This window comes from Mobula hypostoma, chromosome 9, assembly GCF_963921235.1.
Source record: "Mobula hypostoma chromosome 9, sMobHyp1.1, whole genome shotgun sequence".
Classification (NCBI taxonomy): Eukaryota; Metazoa; Chordata; class Chondrichthyes; order Myliobatiformes; family Myliobatidae; genus Mobula; species Mobula hypostoma.
In genome coordinates this window covers 24307242-24328999 of record NC_086105.1, presented here as the reverse complement: position 1 = coordinate 24328999, position 21758 = coordinate 24307242, and the positions used below count along the sequence as shown (strand labels likewise).

At 38.6% G+C, this 21758-nt stretch overlaps 1 protein-coding gene across 6 annotated transcripts in view; it reads right to left on the bottom strand.

The window, feature by feature from the left end:
• Window positions 1-21758, bottom strand: part of dock4 (dedicator of cytokinesis 4) — a 366243-nt gene that overhangs the window by 202633 nt on the left and 141852 nt on the right. For all 6 annotated transcript variants that reach the window (XM_063057889.1, XM_063057890.1, XM_063057892.1 and 3 more), the window contains exons 9-11: window positions 3835-3916; window positions 1810-1870; window positions 1568-1715 (exon numbers count right to left, since the gene is read on the bottom strand). In XM_063057889.1, coding sequence (XP_062913959.1) covers window positions 1568-1715; window positions 1810-1870; window positions 3835-3916 — 291 coding nt within the window. The remainder of the gene's footprint in view (window positions 1-1567; window positions 1716-1809; window positions 1871-3834; window positions 3917-21758) is intronic.

The window sequence follows — 21758 nt, the reverse complement described above, 5'->3', positions numbered from 1 at the left end:
CTACAAACCTGAGTTCCCAGAGTTAACCCAGTAATTTTACGGACTTCTTTTAAACTGCAAATTATTTGAATGGGTTTCAAGGGAGTGATTTCAGAAGCTACACCTTTTTTACCTCATAGCCTGAAAGTTGTTCTCAGTTTGGCTTTGTATTGAGTGCTTGATCCGTGCTGAAAACATCTGGCTGTACCAAGGGCCAAATCCCTGATTCATTACTGACCACCTCAACACTGCAGGATCAACTTTCCAGTGAATTCATCATACAAAATGTAAATTAATGGTGCATGCCCTAACCTAACCTTGCAGCATGTTATAATTTATTTACTATTTCCAGCATCCCTTGTTTGTTCCACTTAATAAATATTTGAAGTAGATCTCACCATCACTGAACTTCACCCACGACCTATGGACTCACTTTCAAGAACTCTTCATTTCATGTTCTCAGTATTTATTGCTCATTTATTATGATTATTCCTTTTTCTTTTTGTATTTGCAGAGTTTATTGTCTTTTGCACATTGATTGTTGTCTGTCCTATTGGGAGTGGTCCTTCATTGATTCTATTGTGCTTCTTGTATTTATTGCAAATGGCCTCAAGAAAGTGAATCTCAGGGTTGGATATGGTGACGTATAAGTATTGTCACTTGGCCTTCGTGCAGGGAGTGTCTGAGTTCTCCAACTACCTGAGACTTTTAAAAACTGCACCACGGCCTTTGTAGCAACAAGACTAATCCAAGTATCAAAACAAATCAATTGCTGGAAGCAAGCAACCACCATGAGGTTGTTATACTTGCATGCCACACCCTGAGCTCCAATGAAGTGATTGTTCCAAATAGTCAAACCCATTAGCGGTGATATTAAGTGACCAGCAAAAAAATAGCCCCCACCAGTCCCAAGCCAGAAACTGCCACGAAATAAGCAACATAAGTGACTTATTCTCTCCACCTTTACCATGCCCCCCCCCCACTCACGTGACCAGCATAATAAACCCTGCAGCATGGAATACAAAGCAGAGAGAGAACAGATACAAGGCTCCGACTGCCTTGATAGTAATGACCTATAAAATGAAAAGTGGGTCCAGAGACCCAGTCACCATTAGCAGCTCACTTCATCTCAGAGGACACAACACGTGGAAGATAGGCTTGCTCAACTTTATGTATTGAGAGAAGGGTTGGGTAAACAGCAACACAATCTGGCCCATGCACTATGACATCTGCTGTGAAATGTCTCATACAACAGCCAAAAATGTGGTCTGTTTGCAAGGTTTTGCCAATATGTGTTATTTCTCTGCACTTTGTTTGCTTATTTTACAACATGAAGATGACTTTCAGATCACAATTATCAAAGCTTTGCACTTGGATGATAAATGATGCAGGAAATCTCTCATCAAAAACTAATTGGTTACTTTTAGAATTACTCAGCTTAAATCTCCTTCTGATGCCATCACAATAAGGTCCCTGCATGTCACTTTAAGATGAACCCAATTATAACTTAAACAGCCCTTAGAGTAAAGCATCTCACCACTTGAACATCATTTTCAAGCAAAAAAGAATACTGAAAATGTTACTGTACATGTAGACTTTAAGCATGTGGTCCTCTTTAGAATCTCTGCTCTCCCTCTCAGTTTGGAGCAAGTCTGCAATGCTCAAGACTGCACAACCAAACGGGCGCCGATATTGTGCATTGGAAGCATTTTTCTTTTCTCCCGCTGCCATTCGACCTGAAGGTGTTAAACATATTTTCATTTTTAAGAAAATACCAAAAGAAATACACTTGGATTGTCAAAATACCTTGATAAGAAAAATAAATATTACCCAGTCTTATAATGTGAACAGTAATGTATATATCCTTTCTGAGATCACTGCTCCCCAAATCCTGAAAAGAGACATGAAAGCAGAACAGATTTGAAATACTTTAAATGGTTAGACATTTGTCTTTGCAGTTTCATACAGATGACTTACACGGAAGAAAGAACATTAAACATTAAAATTTTACCTACCCAACACCAGCATGACATATACTTCCATGAAATGGAAAATTGTAAATTCATAAAATAAATATTTAAAGTAAATTAATTCAAATCTTTCACATATTTGTTCTCATGCCAGATCTCTATTAAGGTTCCCATGACAGAGAAACTGCAGATGCTGGAAAACTAAAAACAGAAAATTCTGAAGAAACTCAGCACGTCATATAGCATCTGTGGAAAGAGGAACAATGCTGGTATTTTGGGTCACAAACACTCATTTGTTGTGATGAAGTGTCCTGGACCCGAGACATCAACCATCTCTCTTGACACATGTACTTCCTGACCTGCTGAACTGTTTCGTACATTTTCTGTTTTTAAGGTTCTCATGACTCTTCACAATTCCTAGAAGGTAACATTAGGTGAGGTTGTACACCCAAACAGCTTCTTAGGCTTCAAAGAATATTCTATCAGTGAATTGTTACAACTTACAAAGATGAAATTAGAACTTGTACCACAGCACCCATGTTTAATTTCTCATTTACATTCTCCGCTGACTGGAGAAGCAAGAAGTAATCTGAGTGTAGAGGTGGAGGTGGTTGTGGGGTGAGAAACTGAGTAAGGACAGGTACAGGGGCAGAGTGTGGATTGAGGACATAACCAACTAGGACAAGAAATTGATGAGGTGGAGAGGAAGGACTAAAGCAGGGAGATCGAAAAGAGTCAAAGAGCATCTGAGATCATCCCATCCAAGAGGAGATATCAAGAAGAACTTCAGAACATTAAGTGATGGAGAAACACAAAGGGATAGAACTATGGGTAGCCTTTGATCCTTTGGACCTGCGTGAAGGACTTGGTCCTTTAAAGACCTATATTCTTCTGGCATCAGGTTAAATGTGAGAGAGAGAGAGTAGTAGAGGATGAGAAAAGATCCACGTTAACTCTGCTTCATGAGAAGTAATCGGTAGCATTCTTGAATCTTGGCTAATTATCAAAGTGGAAGAGGAATTGTCACATTTAAGGAGAAATTTCTTCAGTGTGTTTTATTAAATTTCTCTGCTCCAAAGAATTGGCATCACAGGGGCAAAGAAGAAAAGCAGCATGGATACAGAGTCTCAAAATCACAAGAAACATAGATGGATTTGGTGTCTGGTATCCTATTACTTGTTATCATATGCATTAAAATGAGAACAAATCCTTCGTCACTGCATAGTTTAAATGATATGAATCACACAAAGGAAAATGATGTTAAAACTCTAAATAGTCCATCAATTCTTAACCACCCTTTGATCATGGCTGATCTTTCCTCTCAACCCCATTCTTCTGCCTTCTTCCAATTACTATATTATTATTGCACAGCCCAGAAATAAAATGCCATGCATTTACCTTATTTCCTCTTCTTGATTACAAAGTATGAAACTACTTATATGGGAATCATGACATAATATTAACAAATTATTCCAGGAAATGAGCAAACTGATTTATATTATGAATAATATGTAAAAAAGTAAGTGCTTCCTGTTTCACATCAAGTACTTTCCATTCTCTTATAATGACCAATAACACCATTACAAAATAGCTTTACAAAGGGTAGTAACCCACAATATTATTGCTAGAATGACCAATCACATGGATCTATTCATTCTAAAAACACAACATTGTGAACAGCATAGATCATAATAGAAATTCTGCACTCAAATACAAACTTAATAATAAATATAAGAATTTTGAGAACTGAAGAAAATGGGAGTGTGTCTGCAATATGTCTGATACTATTGATGGTAATCATGTTAAATCAATAAATCAAGAATGCTGAAGACAAACAATTTTCTAGCTTGTTTCTAATTAATTACACAATTAGGGTTTTACTTACAATGAAAAGTGTGCACTGTCTTTCCATTCTCTCTGGAAATTTTGGCAAACCATTTTTATTCAACTTTACAAAGAATCTTTCACTGCAAGAAAAAAAGATAATATTAGCATCTGCAGATAGCATTCAGGATTTTTCAGCTTTTGACACTTCATCATCTTTATGTAACATAACTGGCATCATCCCACTATCCAGCCAATTGGAAGAAAAAGGCCACCCACCAACTTGTGACTGATAAATTATCTCTAAATCAGAAGAGTCAAAACAAATGTTTTGCTATAATTGTTCTTTGAAAAATATTAAGAAGGTTAAAATCCTTAAAATAATCCATTCAACTGTTACACAATTTGGCATAGGTCACGTAGCATATGGTGATCAATTGGTCCAAGAATGTTGGTGAATATACTACAGGTGCACATTCCTTTATCTGAAATTCTGAAATCCAAAAAGCTCCGAAAACCGAAGTTTTTTTTGCCGACAGCTGACGTCACTCAGGTGTGACGTGGCAGCACTAGCAGAGGCGCCAGACGTCAGTTGCGGCTCAGCTCTCGTACTGGTTACACGTGCATTTGCTGTTCGCTGATATTTTGTGTTCACTATTGACTTTGTGTTTAATTTCACTGTAAAAATGTCAAAAAGAGTTGCAGGTAACAATGAGAAAAAGAGAAGGAAGCATCTATCATTATCAATAACTCAGAAAGTGGAGTTTTTGCAGAAGCTTGATCGTGGTGTGTCCGTGCGGCGTATTACTGAAGAAAATAGTGTCCGAACTACCACTGTACATGATTTAAATAAACAGAAAGACAAGTTACTGAAGTTTTACAATGACAGTGACGTTCTACAATTATTCCAATAAGTCATTTACCATGTGTTTGATTTGGTTCGTTTGAAGCTGTATTTTTTTATGTTTTGTTGAATGTTTTCGTTGGAAACAAATTTTTTTCTTGTCATTATTCCCTAAACAATACAGTATAACAACTATTTACATAGCATTTACATTGTATTAGGTATTATACCTAATACAAGGCAGAGTACAAAGTAAATGGCAGGATACTTGGTAGTGTGAAGGAGCAGAGGGATCTCGGGGTACATGTCCACAGATCCCTGAAAGTTGCCTCACAGGTGGATAGGGTAGTTAAGAAAGCTTATGGGGTGTTAGCTTTCATAAGTCGAGGGATAGAGTTTAAGAGTCGCGATGTAATGATGCAGCTCTATAAAACTCTGGTTAGGCCACACTTGGAGTATTGTGTCCAGATCTGGTCACCTCACTATAGGAAGGATGTGAAAGCATTGGAAAGGGTACAGTGAAGATTTACCAGGATGCTGCCTGGTTTAGAAAGTATGCATTATGATCAGAGATTAAGGGAGCTAGGGCTTTACTCTTTGGAGAGAAGGAGGATGAGAGGAGACATGTTAGAGGTGTACAAGATAATAAGAGGAATAGATAGAGTGGATAGCAGCGCCTCTTCGCCAGGGCACCACTGCTCAATACAAGAGGACATGGCTTTAAGGTAAGGGGTGGGAAGTTCAAGGGGGATATTAGAGGAAGGTTTTTTACTCAGAGAGTGGTTGGTGCGTGGAATGCACTGCCTGAGTCAGTGGTGGAGGCAGATACACTAGTGAAGTTTAAGAGACTACTAGACAGGTATATGGAGGAATCTAAGGTGGGGGCTTATATGGGAGGCAGGGTTTGAGGGTCGGCACAACATTGTGGGCCGAAGGGCCTGTACTGTGCTGTACTATTCTATATTCTATTATAAGTAACCTAGAGATAATTTAAAGTATACGGGAGGATGTGCGTAGGGTTTGGTGTGCCGCTGGGTCCTAAAATCCACCGTGCTGAAACAGGTTAAATAAGGGACTTGAACATACGTGTTTTTTGGTATGGGGGGGGGTCTGAAATCCGAAAAATTCTGAATCCTCGCCCCAAGGATTTCGGATAAGGGATTGTGAACCTGTATCACATGAATTTAGAAAACCAGGACAATGTCATTCACCTCACTGGGGCCATGATGTATTTTTATTGAATTATTCAATTAGACCATTAAATTTCTAAACCACGGAAAAGATTTCCCCTTCAAGTGTATATCCAATTTAATTTTTAAAAAGTTTTAATTCCACCATCCACAGACAATGCACTCCAGAACACAACGAGCAGATAAATCATTGCACATTTCACTCTGCTACTTTTGTCAATCACCCTTCTACATTCTTACCCTTCTGTATTTACCCTTCCACATTTTTTTTTACTCTTAATGTGTACATGTCTGTGGGTGCATGCAGTTGTATATTTCAGTGTGAACGGGTAGATCCAGTTTTAAGCACATGCCTGTATGTGTGTCTCAAAGCAACCTTAAGTGCCTTTGTCAAATCCTCCCAACTTTATCCTCGCTCTTCTCAAGGACAATAAACCAAGCTTCTCCTGTCCATTCACAAACAAATTCTCCAATCTTTCAGGCCTGAATAGTAACACTCCAAACAGCTTTCTTTATATTTAAAAACTTGCTTTTTACTGTCCTAGATAAAACAGTGCTTAAGAATTCTTCTCAAGTATGACAGAACCAAAGAACACAAATTGTTCTAGTGCTACCTTTATTCTCATGCTGTTTTCTCAAAATGTTCTCAACTATGAACACATTCAAATAGGTCCACTTTTTGACATTAATTAATGTGAGAAGACATGTGTCCATTTTATAATATTGACTTGTTTCTGAAGGAATATTATGTTGTTTTATTTAAACTTCTTCCAACAGGGATTTGCAAATTTGGATTCCTTTTTAAAAAAAACTGTTTGGAGTCACATTTACTGTTTTCTTAAAAAAAAGAAACAATTTGAAGATTTAAGTTTAAAAAAGGGAGTTGTAACATGAAAATAGAAAATAACATACATAAATCCTGAACTGACGGCCAAAAAGAGAAAAGATGATTTAATGAAGGAACTCTTGATAAAATTAAATCTTTATGGATGGCAAATCCTTACAAAGTCTTTGCTACATCCTTGGTCTACAGTTGAAATACTGATTTATGAGTCTGCAATAAATCAATTTATTTTCTAACTTAATTTGTCTTGATGTTAATACTAAAGGGTAAAGCCACAGAGCAGTGGGGAGCACGCTGAAGATGAAAAACTTTTAATTACCACTTAGCAGCATGTTAAAAAAACAGAACATTATAAATAGGTCTCATACTCTTCATTTTAGATTGAGAATTGCTTTGCTGGACTCAAAGGAGTGGAATAAATGCAAAAAAAATGGAAGAAATAAATGTTCTAAGTGTTGCATCCGTTTAACATTTAAAAAGTAACACAAAAGATAATGCAAATGCATAGCACACAATGGCACGCATTTTCTACATGCAATGCAACTTGACTGCAGATTTGCAGCCTTCACAAACATGTTTTGACAGAACAGTTGTTTAAACTCTTATGACCTTCCAACAATGTCACTGCCCTACCACACTTTTGCATATGATAATAACCTTGTTCACAAGTTGCATCATCTCATATACATTTCCTCTAATATGCAGTGCTTATAAAAAGCATTCAGCCCCCTTGGAAGTCTTCACGTTTTATTGTTTTACCACATTGAATCACAGTGAACTTAATTTGGCTTTATTGACACTGATTAACAGAGAAAAAAAATCTTTCATGTCGAAACAAAACCAGATCTCTATAGAGTGATCTAAATTACAAATATGAAGCACAAAACAATTGATTGCTTAAATGTACACCACCTTTAACATGACACACCAAATCATCACTGGTGCAGCCAATTGGTTTTTGAAGGCACATAATTAGTTAAATTGAGGTCTGTTTTTGCAGACCTGTGTGCAGTCAAGGTGTTTCAATTGATTGTTGTAAAAATACACCTGTATCTGGAAGATCCAACTGCTGGTGAGTCAGTATCCTGGCAAAAACAACATATAACCATATAACAATTACAGCACTGAAACAAGCCATCTCGGCCCTCCTAGTCTGTGCCGAACCCTTACTCTCACCTAGTCCCACCGACCAGCACTCAACTCATAACCCTCCATTCCTTTCCTGTCCATATAGCTATCCAATTTAACTTTAAATGACAACAACGGACCTGCCTCAACCACTTCTGCCGGAAGCTCGTTCCACACAGCTACCACTCTCTGAGTAGAGAAGTTCCCCCTCATGTTACTCCTAAACTTTTGCCCTTTAACTCTCAACTCATGTCTTGTTTGAATCTCCCCCACTCTCAATGGAAAAAGCCTATCCATGTCAACTCTCATAATCATAAATCCCCCTCATAATCATAAATACCTCTATCAAGTCCCCCCTCAACTTTCTACGCTCCAAAGAATAAAGACCCAACTTGTTCAACCTTTCTCTGTAACTTAGGTGATGAAACCCAGGTAACATTCTAGTAAATCTTCTCTGTACTCTATTTTGTTGACATCTTTCCTATAATTCGGTGACCAGAACTGTACACAATACTCCAAATTTGGCCTTACCAATGCCTTGTACAATTTCAACATTACATCCCAACTCCTATACTCAATGCTCTGATTTACAAAGGCCAGCACACCAAAAGCTTTCTTCACCACCCTATCTACATGAGATTCCACCTTCAGGGAACTATGCACCATTATTCCTAGATCCCTCTGTTCTACTGCATTCTTCAATGCCCTACCATTTACCATGTATGTCCTGTTTTGATTAGTCCTACCAAAATGTTGCACCTCACATTTATCAGCATTAAACTCCATCTGCCATCTTTCAGCCCACTCTTCTAACTGGCATAAATCTCTCTGCAAGCTTTGAAAACCTACTTCATTATCCACAACTCCACCTATCTTGGTATCATCTGCATACTTACTCATCCAATTTACCACCCCATCATCCAGATCATTAATATATATGACAAACAACATTGGACCCAGTACAGATCCCTGAGGTACACCATTAGTCACTGGCCTCCAATCTGACAAACAGTTATCCACCACTACTCTCCAGCGTCTCCCATCCAGCCACTGCTGAATCCATTTTACTACTTCAATATTAATACCTAACGATTGAAACTTCCTAACTAACCTTCCGTGTGGAACCTTGTCAAAGGCCTTACTGAAGTCCATATAGACAACATCCACTGCTTTACCCTCATCAACTTTCCCAGTAACCTCTTCAAAAATTCAATAAGATTTGTCAAACATGACCTTCCACACACAAATCCATGTTAACTGTTCCTGATCAGACCCTGTCTATCCAGATAATTATATATACCATCTCTAAAAATACTTTCCATCAATTTACCCAGCACTGACATCAAACTCACAGGCCAATAATTGCTAGGTTTACTCTTAGAACCCTTTTTAAACAATGGAACAACATGAGCAAGAAGACAAACCATGAAGACAAACACTCCAAGCAACTTCGCGTAAAGGTTATTGAAAAGCACAAGTCAGGAGATGGATACAAGAAAATTTCCAAGTCACTGGATGTCCCTTGGAGTAGTTAAGTTAATCATCAAGAAATGGAAAGAATATGGCACAGCTGTAAATCTGTCTAGACCAGGCCATCCTCAAAAACTGAGTGATCGTGCAAGAAGGGAACGAGTGAAAGAGGCCACCAAAAGATCTATGACAACAACGGAGGAGTTACAAGCTTCAGTGGCTGAGATGGGAGAGACTGCGCATACAACAACTGTTGCCCGGGTGCTTATCAGTTGCAGCTTTATTAGAGAGTGGCAAAGAGAAAGGCACTGTTGAAAAAAAACTCACATGAAAACTCGGCCAGAGTTTGCCAGAAGGCGTATGGGAGACTCTGAAATCAGCTGGAAGGTGGTTCTATGGTATGACAAAACCAAAATTGAGCTTTTTGGCCATCAGACCAAATGCTATTTTTGGCATAAGCCAAACACCAGACATCATCAAAAACACACCATCCCTACCATGAAGCATGGTGGTGGCTGCATCATGCTGTGGGGATGCTTCACTGCAGCGGGCCCTGGAAGGCTTGGATAAAATGAATGCAGCAAAATACAGAGAAATCCTGGAGGAAAGCCTGATGTGACTTGGATAAGATTTGTTTTCTAGCAAAACAATGACCAAAACTGCACAGGAATGGCTTGAAGGGGGTGAGTAATTGGGCAATCAAGTATTTTGTGTTTTATACTTGTAATTAATTCAGATCACTTTGTCAGAATCAGGATTATTATAACTGGCATGTGACGTGAAATTTGCTAACTTAGCAGGAGTAGCTCAATGCAATACATAATCTAGCAGAGAAAATAAAATAATAAATAAATATGTATATTGAGTAGATTAAAAACAAGCAAAACAGGAATACTGTATATTAAAAATGCAGGCAGTTGACCGATCATCTCTCTTGGGTTTGTTGATCTCGTCACATGAGATTCAGTGTCGCGTAACCCTGCCACTTTGATCTGGCCCACGCCTTCACTCACCAGGTCAAATACTTGCCTTTATTGGATCTGGTTCCTCCTTGCACAGGTCATCAGGTTTGTGGGGGTGGGGCTAGAGTTAATCAGGGTGCGCTTAGGGTTAGTGAGGGTGTGTGCCCCCTTGGACCTTAGGATTAGGTTTGAGGGGTCTGTAGAGATCTGTTTTCACTTTCACATGCAAGAGTCTTTTTTCTGTTGATCAGTGTCAAAGCCAAATTAAATACACTGATTCAATGTTGTAAAACAATAAAACATGAAAACTTCTGGGGGGAGGGGGGTAAAAAAACTTTTTATAAGCACTGTAGCTTCCTCAGAGACGTCTTTGAATACCAGACTTGCAAATGCTGTAGGAACAAGAGTAAATTTTCACGAGCTTTGTTGCAATTTTTGCTTGCTTTAATTAAAGAAAACACTGATTTTCGACGGTATTTGTTTCTTTGAATTGACTTTAATGCATCAGTATTGGATATCATCTCACATTGCAGATTACTTTTTAATCCTTGTATGATTAATGTAAGTTAATGACAGTTGAATAAGCTGAGACTTTGATTTTCATATTTGGAGAAATATGACTGCAATGCTCAATGCTGAGTGTTTACACTGACTAATGTCCCTCTCACATTTACGCATATTCTGATCAGAATTGTCCACAGAACTAGCTATACTCAGAAAGCTGGAACAAAAGCATATTACCACAAAAGAGACAATAAATCACTAAAGGAAAATAAAAGTGCACAGTATATGGAATTTATTTTGCACCAAACAAAAAACTTGTAAATTAAATTATTGTAATTTATAGTTTTTTAAAAAATATGTATTGCAATGTACTGCTGCCAAACTACAATGAAGACATCTGCCGGTGATATTAAACCTAATTCAAAACCACTGCAATTCTTGAGGTGCTCTTAGGCAAAGTTCCAGGAGTTTGATTGAACAACATTGACAGAATGGCAATATATTTTTAAGAGCCATGAACACTACCCCGTTACTCCTTTTTGTTGCATTATTTGTTTCTTTATTAATAATGTTTTTGTGTCTTTGCACTGTTCTGCTGCTACAAAACAACAATCAAGTCTGATAATAAACTTGATTCTGATTCTGAAGTCAAAATGGTGCATGGCTTGAGGGCAACTTCCAGATGGTGTTATGCTTATTCTTTTGCTGCCCTGACCTTCTGCAGTTGGTAGAGGTTGTGAGTTTGGAAGTTGCTGTCTAAAGTGTCAGTGTCTTAGTGAGTTCTTCCAGAACATCCCAAAGACAGTACAATCTGCTAGTACTGCCCGATTTTTCTTTTCTTGCTTATTTAAATCTTTGCAAGTCACTTAGATAAAATTAGTCTTCTTCCAATAATTAATTTTAATTTAACATTTGAGGGGGATCTGATTGAAACGTATAAGATCCTAAAGGGATTGGACAGGCTAGATGCAGGAAGATTGTTCCCGATGTTGGGGAAGTCCAGAACGAGGGGTCACAGTTTGAGGATAAAGGGGAAGCCTTTTAGGACTGAGATTAGGAAAAACTTCTTCACACAGAGAGTGGTGAATCTGTGGAATTCTCTGCCACAGGAAACAGTTGAGGCCAGTTCATTGGCTATATTTAAGAGGGAGTTAGATATGGCCCTTGTGGCTAAAGGGATCAGGGGGTATGGAGGGAAGGCTGGGGCGGGGTTCTGAGTTGGATGATCAGCCATGATCATACTGAATGGTGGTGCAGGCTCGAAGGGCCGAATGGCCTACGCCTGCACCTATTTTCTATGTTTCTATAGTAAATATACCACAACCTTTACTTTGAAACAAGTTGGAACATCATCATCAGTGTTTCAAGTCACAACATTTTTACAAATTCTAACAATAAACTCAGAGTGGAAGTCTCATTGGTAATAAACTGCTGGCCCGCTGAATGCCAGCGGCATCTCGTCAAAATATTTTACTTTGCACTATCAGACTTAATGCAAAAGGCATCTTCCAGATTGCAAGATAAATATATTCCTGCTCAGAGCAAGTTGGTCAACAGCAACCTGGAAAAGGCCAATGTCAGTTGTTCTGACTGCCTGATATTTTTTATTTGGATTGCGAGTTGGGTTTGTTTGTTTGATATACATATTACAAATAAACATTAAAGTACCATGCAGTTTTCTTGTTGTGTAAAAAAAAATTCCTGCTCAGAGCAAGTTGATCAACAACAACCTGGAAAAGGCCATTGGTTTCATTCACAATAATGGCTGGACAGGTTACAGAATTTCACTGTAAACCAACATTATGGTTACATTTGTCAACTCAGCATGGCCCCATGCATAAGCAGAAAGCAGTTCAAGCATGACAAGTACTCGCATTTAAATCAAACCACTGAATTTTACATTTGAATCATATTTGCTTGCGAAATCAGAATCAATATTCTCCCCTCAGCTCAGTATTTTACCCAGATTTGCTAAAACAAACAAAACTTCCTGCTTTAACCAAAATTTTTAAAAAGCTAGGTATCTGAAATAGAAACATAAAATGCTGGAAAGTTCAGTGGTCTAACAGCAGCTGAGGGAAGGGACTGAAGCAGCTCTGATTAAGGGTCGCAGGCCCAAATGTTAGCTGTTTCTCAAAGTCACATACACAAGTACATGTGTACACAGGTTCAAGGAAAAACATATTTGCAGCAGACACACAGGATCATATAAGCAGCATTCACTGGGTAGATTAAAAACTACACATTTTTTGCAACGAAGAACACAATTAGAACAAAATAAGTCCACTGCAGACCAAAGTGGTCAAAGGAGAGACAGTGGATCTCATTTACTTAGATTTTCAGAAGGCATTTGATAAGGTGCCTCACATAAGGATGCTTAAGAAGATGAACCCCTATGGTGTTACAGGAAAGATACTGGCATGGATAGAGGATTAGCTGACAATGAGTGTGAATAAAGGGGGTCTTTTCTGGTTAGCTGCCAGTGACTACTAGTGTTCCACAGGGAGTCAGTATTGGTACTGCTACTTTTCATATTGTTTGTCAATGATGTTAGATAGTGGAATTGATGGCTTTGTGGCAAAGTTTGCAGATGACCCGAAGATAGGTGGAGGGATAGGTAGTGCTTAGGTCAGTCATGACAAAAGTGTTTTACTGTAAATCTATCATATCAAGATACTAACATTTTTTAACCATTTTTAGAGACACAAATCACAGATTATTGCTCCACTCTCCATCCTCATCACAAGTGTTCCCTGATAATGCCCTCACTACTTCCCATGCAGACACAAAATTCAGCAGATACTGGAATCTGCAGTTAAAAACAAGCTGTTGGAAGAACACAGCAGGCAGAGCAGCATCTGTGGAAGCAAAGGAATTGTTGATACATCAGGATTGAGATGCGGGGTCTCAGCCCGAGATGTCAACATTTCCTTTCCTTCCCACACCACAGACACTGAGTTCCACCAGCAGTTTGTTTTTTGCTCAGATGAAAGATCACCTGGGTATCAAATCGCGACATGAAAGAGTCATTCCCAGTCCAATTAACATTGCAAAAATCCTTGTCGTGAATCACTGGTAATTTGGTTCAAAACAGCCTGATATTGTTACACTTACGGAACTGTAGATAACACACCATCATTCCTGGCTACATTTGATCCACTGGCAGGACAGACCCACCAAAGGGGATAGTGTAGTGTTAAGTGGTTGAATCCACAACTTTGACTCAGACCCTACAAAGTCTCAAAGCATCAAATCAAACATGGGGAAGGAAGCAGCTGACTGACAATGCTCCTATTGTTAATACTGTCCGATGGCAAATGCCAGCAATAATTGGAAGGGACTTGAGGATAGAATGACCCAATAATTTTACTGCATTATACACAGAATGCCTGGATTATTTTCTCACCATGATCAGAACATCCAGGGATACTATTGCCTTTACTTCGTTTTTGAATTGTCCACACTGCTCCAGCTGAGGCCTGCACAGTGATCGTTTGAAATTTGAGAATGACGTTGTTGCTGTGAGATATATTTTTTGCTATTCAGAACGTCAATACACTACTAATTGCGTACTACCATCGTGCATATGAAATCAAGGTAGCTTACTTTTCGGCACTCTTCAAACTTGTGCCATGCAAAGTCAATTTACATTTTAGTCCCCTCCGCAATAAACTCCTTTTTGTCATATTTTTCTCCATCTCACTTTCTTCTCTAAGTTTCACGAATCCACTAACCATTCTCATCATTATCTTCTTTGGCAATCCAAGATCTGAATTGGGCCTTGTTATTTATATTTAGCTTGTGATCTTATTATAAAAAATGAGCTCATCTATTTAAAAAAAAATCCTAATTAAATCCCCAAGAAGCTTGATGTGCAAATATTTAGAAAATGAATGCATTATGCTAATATGATCAAAGTTTCTATGCAAATTAGGTCAATAACGCAGTAGAATATTTCCCAGAAGTAACTAATCTCAATTCCTGCTTTCATAAATCTGAACAGTATATTTATTAAACTAAATCAGAGTCCTGATTCAATGCAATGATTTTAAAACAATGATTTTGGTTAGAGCTACAAAATTGACTTTCTCCTGAAGAACTGCAATCAGAAAAAACTTGCTACATGTGGGCAATCACATGGCATACAGAGTGTTTGGAGACATATGGCAAAACTGGGCTAAAACACAGCAGATGGTTGACTACATGAAAGTGCAGCATGTTAACAGAATTCAAGCTTCTGTAATTTGGGTTTTCAGTCAGCTTTTGTAGATATTCAGTCAGTGGAGTATTGAAAATAAAAATACAATGTTTTTAATTTTTGTTTTAGAAATGGCAAATATCCAAATACATATTTCTTGGGATAATTTAGTTTTTGAGCCTTAGCCTTTCAAAATCTACTCTCCCAGAAAAAGTACTTTATATCACTATTAAAACCAAGTAGATGATAAGCAAGAGGAATAACATGAGTAGATTTGGTGCCTTTTATGCAACTAATTTGGGCTCCAGTTCAGTGAATTAACTGTGTGTGGCTGATATTTCAATTAGCTTTCATCAACTAGCTTCTGCATGTGACTATAGCAGGTGAACCTGATACACTAGAGTCACATTAGGTGCCTCTTGGGCCTAACTATTCCATAAAAATATTTGGTCACAGTATCCAATTTAAGTTTCTTTAAAATTTTCAGTTTACAGCATCAGAGAAAATGATGATAGCTGAAATGTTTCATATTTACTTTTCAATGGGATACTTGCCAGACTTGTGAAGGTGCTCAAATTACTTCCTGGTATTAATTGACTGATTTTTTAAAAAAGCATCTATGGTTTGCACATTGAGGCAAACAAAAATTCTTCCTATTCTTACTTGGATCAGGTCAGGAGAGTAATGGAATACTCTCCACTCGCCTGGATGAGTGCAGATTCATCAACACTCAGGAAGCTTGACTCCATCCAGTACAAGACAGCCCACTTGATTGGTACCCCTTCCACAAGCATCCAATCATTAATGAACAGTTGTCACAGTGTGTACTGTCTACAAGATGCACTGTAACAACACCCCAAAGCTACTAAGGCAGCACTTTCCAGACCCATAGCCACTACCATCTAGAAGGACGAGAACAGCAGGTACCTGGGAACACCACCACTTGGAAATCCCCTCCAAGTCACTCACCATCCTGACTTGGAAATATAACACCATCCCTTCATTGTTGCTGGGTCAAGATCATGGAATTCTCTCTCTAACAGCACTGTGGGTGTACCTACACCTCAGGGACTGCAGCAGTTCAAGAAGGCAGCTCATCATCACCTTCTCAAGGGCAACTAGGGATGGGCAATAAATGCTGGCGTAGCTGGTGACGCCCACATCCCGTAAATGAAAAAATAAGAACTTATATGAAAATCTGTGCAATAATATGAATGAAAATGCATCTTAAGAATTGGCTTCTGCTAATACAGTGGTTGCTGGTCAGTCAGAGCAGCCACTTACTTGGGACAACTCTTCAAGAACAAAAACTAATTGAGAAAATTACCGGAATTCCCTTCATTTATTTGGACACTATGCTGCTTAATTGGGACAAGAGACTGTTGCCAAACAGGTTCTAACTAAGGTCAGTTGCACATTCTTGTGTGGCTGTGCTTAGAACTAACAACTTTTAAATAACTTCAGTTGCGTGTGTTGTGTTCAAAAAACAATGATTTGTGTCCATGATCATTAGTGAAAAATAAGCAGCAAGACAAATCAGTATTATTTTGTTCACTGCGGTTTCAAACATTCACGTTTGTTAATACCAGAAGTACCTGGGAGTGAAAATCAAAGAATTTCATACTTCAACAAGTTAGGAACTATGAAAAATTTGAAGGTATCGACAATCGTCTTGAATGTTACAATGAACAGGAAGATTTGGAGAATGTATTCATCGATATCAAAGAAGGTATCGACAATCGTCTTGAATGTTACAATGAACAGGAAGATTTGGAGAATGTATTCATCGATATCAATGTATGAAGTTAGTCCATTATCTGCACTAGGTGTCTGCTCTGATTTTGTTCATTGCGTATGTTTGATTAATTCCTCTGTCGATAACTATTAGGAACTTATACAGTTTTATAATATTACTATTGGTAGTGTTTTAATTTGTTATACATTTTATTTAAATATATAGTTTGTCACTCAGTTTGTCTTTTTTAATACCCTTTTAACTAATGCCATGAAACTTTGGCTAATTGAGGCAGCCACTTAATTGAGCCAAAATGTAATGGTCCTGTTGTCTCCCAACTCACCAGAATCCACTGTATGCTTTTATCAATGCAAACAACAGGAATTCTGCAGATGCTGGAAATTCAAGCAACACACATCAAAGTTGCTGGTGAACGCAGCAGGCCAGGCAGCATCTCTAAGAAGAGGTACAGTCGACGTTTCAGGACCCTGACGAAGGGTCTCGGCCTGAAACGTCGACTGTACCTCTTCCTAGAGATGCTGCCTGGCCTGCTGCATTCACCAGCAACTTTGATGCGTGTTGCGTATTCTTTTATCACTTGCTCACTGGGCCACATTTCCGAGCTGGCCCACTAGATGGAGCACATTGCTAAGATGCGACATTTCATGCTGGGTTTTTTAGGCTTTGCTGTAGAGCAGTTGAAAACACTTCACAGTTATCTAGGATCTCTGATCATTTAAAAATGTCATTAGGGAATTGAATAGATTTCAGGTTTCAGCAAGAAAGCTACTTTGCAAAATGAAAGAGTGGAGAATCAAGCAGAAATTCCACAAAGCACATGCAATCTGAATATAAAAACTTGTGAAATTTCTAGTTCATTCTTCACTCTTTCATCTCCAATGACATGACATCAGGTGTGTGGGAGTGAACATCTGGTGGGATACAGAATGAAATGTAACAAGTCCTCCTGGATACAAACTTATATGAGAAGGCTAAATACATCACCAACAAACATAACTACATCCCATTAGCTCTCTGGAATACCACCCCTCTGTGCCAAAATGCACAACTGCGACTGATAATGTATTTTTGATCCACCCGTGCTTTTAGGCTAAAGGATTTGCCAGTTGGTTAAATTCATATTCCCAAACATATTCCATTGAATAATCAATTAATGACCTTGTGGCATGTAAACTGGCCAAACTTCCTCAGGAAACAGTAATGGAAAAGCAAATAAAAATTACTGTTGTTGCAAATCTAAAAAAAACAGAAAATATTTCAAATATTCAACAGGTCAGTTGGCATTTAAGAAATAAACAGATAATGTCCCAAGTCAAGACCTTTGATCAGAACTGGGAGAAGTTAGTTTTAGGGAAGGGAAATGACCACTCCTCCTTCTCTGTAACTTTTGCTCACTTCGTCTACTTTTAAAGCATTGTCAAGATCTGCAAGGTTAACTCTGTCTCTCTTTCTACCAATGCTAACTAATCTGCTGGGTATTTCTGACATTTGCCTGCTCAAGAGAAAGTAAAGGAGTGGAGGCAAAACATCGTGATGAGTGATGTAAGCTAAGATTTCCATTCAAATGTAAACACGAGGAATTCTGCAGATGCTGGAAATTCAAGCAACACACATCAAAGTTGCTGGTGAACGCAGCAGGCCAGGCAACATCTCTAGGAAGAGGTACGGTCAACGTTTTGGGCCAAGACCCTTTGTTCAAATGTTGTTTTGTATTACCCATGACCTTGTCCTTGCTTCTATGCTGGTCAACAACAAATCTTCTGTTTCTATTGGATTGTTAATCCAGTAAAAAAAAATCACAGGAACACCTACGAAGCATCTTCAATGAAAAAATTAGAGTTGCACAAGTTTTGTGGTAAAGTTAGAGCTTTGGTGTCAATGTTTAAACAACTATATCGAAGGATGTGCACAAACCCCAGACCTGAAGATGAAGATGATGTGATTCCCAGCAGATTTAGAGTTAGTGCAGATGGTTAGAGAAAGCATGAAAAAAAATTAGAAACATGGAAATTTTGGGGCAAAGTTAAGGCAGGAGGGAACTGGCTGAAATAAGCAGTACACTGCAAGTATGGAAACATCAAGAACTCCATTTAAGGAGATCAGTGATGACAGCAGATTGGAAGGATGCAGTAAGAGTATATTACAGGCCCAAAAGTGTTAAGGCTGATAAATGGACTAATAACCACTAGTAACTCAATCTGCAGCAGAAAGTAAGGCACTCAGATTATTGGAATCTTGCAAAGTAGCAATTCGCCATGATTTATTAGGTTATTGAAGGGTCCCAAATTCAGTTTCCAGGCCATAATGAGAGCTCGTCTGAAGTTTAAGGATAGAATTCCGGCAAACAAGCATTTAAGAATAACACCATCTTCAAGATATCACTTACAGATCATGTTTAAAAAGGCACATGAGAAACTCCAATCATGTGTTTCCCTAGTGGTGATAAAACTGCATCAATTGTGTTTGGCCACCTCCAGAGTGTACAATAATGTTCAGCTAAATTGAAGTCAAAAGCTTTTTACAACAGCTTTATCCGATGACCCCCATAACCCTCAAACTATAATCAAGGCTATTGGAAAGCAAGATTAAAAAAGTATAAAAATTGAGCTGAAATATTAAAATCTGGTGATTGCTTGTCAAGAACATTCACATTTAATTAAAACAGCATTACAACATTCTGCAGTCTGGGTGGTCAGTGCTGTTATTTAGGAGCTTAATTTAAACATACAATGTAAAAACAAAACCACTAGGAAGCAGTTGGGAGAATTAACCTATCTATTTTATTACCACTAGTCCCAGGGCAACCTGTTGCTCTAAGTGGTAAGGCGCAAACTACATTCCTTAATTTCAGGACTGCTTAATTGTGTGTTATGGTTCAATGCTCTGAAATTAGCCAGGAGTCTATTCCACAGCCTGGAAAACTTCATTAAACAAAATCTATTTGACTGTGGAAGCAAGTTCTATGCAACACCATCAAACAGGTGCTGCTCCATGCAAATGTAAGACAGAAGTAATTGCCAAGATCTGATCGCCAGAATGGGATTGTAAATCAGAAACTTGCAATATCTAGAAACAGCAGCCATCAACCTGCATGAACACAGTTAGGCATGAGCAGCATGAGACCCTTTGTCCTTGTTTCATGGTAATGAAGTATTAATCTTCCCAAACAGAGGCTACTCTGTAGATTGGTGGTGCTTTCTTTGTATTATGCAACCAAACTTCAAACCTCACAACCTCCCCAAACTTTTCTATGTTAGACAACTATAGGCTGATAACTAGTCTAATTCTATGCTATTATACTGCTAGATAATCAGCTTTCTAAAGGCAAGAGTGCCTTTATCCTATTTAATGAAGGACTAAGAAAATCACCACCAAAATAACAGAATAAATTAAAAGTCCACTTTAACTAAGAATTTGCTAAGTATTTCTGCATGAAAGGCTTTTTTAATTTTACACATGATGAGGAAAAATTGTTATTAAACCACATAACCACACCAAATTAAGTTACTTCATAGTTAGACCTCAACGGGTTTCCAGTTGATATTTTTGAGATGAATCATCACTTGTCCTCAACTCCCACATGAACAAGAACAGCCATTATTGGACATCCTTTTGATTCAAATTACTCAGAAGATGAAAACAGCCAAGTCATTTTTGGGGCTGTTGCAAACCAAAGCTTTAGAAAAGGAAGATATACATTTGGTTATGGCTTTTTATCCAGGGAAAAAGACACTTTATTTGAGTAACATGCTGAAATTTGATATAATAACAATTAATAAACAAACCGACTACTAAAAAGCCTAGATTAAACTGTATTATTTTATTGCTCCAGAGATGGAGACCTCTCTGAGGTGGACTCCATCATAAATTGCATTCAGCACAAGTCAGGTTTCAACAACGTACAAAAACACTGCATCGTATGCCCCATTGTCTAAAGAACTGGTCACTTTCTCCACTACAGTAATCACCATCAAGTTACTGTGAACTATACATGTCAGCAAAACCTTAAAGTGGATCCTAAAATAAAGCAGAATCATTTGGGTCCAAAAACACTCATAAACACCAGATTTTGTTTAAAATTTAGGATTAAACTGATCATTGCACCATGTTATAACTAAAAATTGTGTGCAGCCTTTTTAAATTTCTGATAAGTTAAAAAAAACAATGCTCTCATATGAGGAAATAATCATTGGTTAGGATACTTCTTGACAAATTGATTTTCAGAAGTATTAATCAAACGCCATTGTTCATGATAGTTTATAAACAAGTGTCCCATGTCTTAGTTTCAGACTATATTCTACTCTGAAATTAGAGCAAGTATAAGAAAAGCTGATAAACCAAACTTTTTTCAGGTGTTCAGTGGTAGTGTTTGAATGAGAGTCATACCCCTCACAGAACCTTTGCTGAAATCTGCCTGTTACATCAATAGCAAGGTTCCAAGGTTGTCAAGCCAAGGGGTGGTAGTGGGGACAAGCTCCCAGCACCTAAAAGTGCTCCTCATGGTATGTGCCTCAAATAGCCTCTGACAACTAAGTCCAACTCCTGGCCTTTTCGTGTGGCTTAGCCTCCAAGCCCGGCAGAACTGTTTCTACTGACAGGAGAAGGGGCGAAGGCGGGTCCTGGCACCTTAAAACCAGTGCTTCAGGTAGCTGGAGCTCGTCAGCCTGGGAAGGCAGTCCATCTAAGAGAGGGTAACTCTGATTTCAAACCTCTGCTGCCTTGCAGCCATACCCATTGATGGGAAGGACTTCGGGAGTAAACCCTGAGGACAAATCTGGAGCTGGAGTCCCTAAGGCAGTTCGATGTTGCCTTTAACCTCGTTCTGGCAACTCCTGCGGCGACACTGGTGCTAAGCTGTATCGGCCCTTGCCCTTCCCTTGGACAACATCGGTGTCGTGGAGAGGGGAGACTTGCAGCATGGGCAACTGCCAGTCTTCCATACGACCTTGCCCAGGCCTGTGCCTGGGAGAGGACACTCCAGTGTCGCCTCACTGCGACGGCACAACACGGAAAGCAGCATTTTTTTTTTACTGAAGCAAGACTTTCCAGGCGCAGATCCATGGTTTCGCTAGACTAACGGATGCCACCA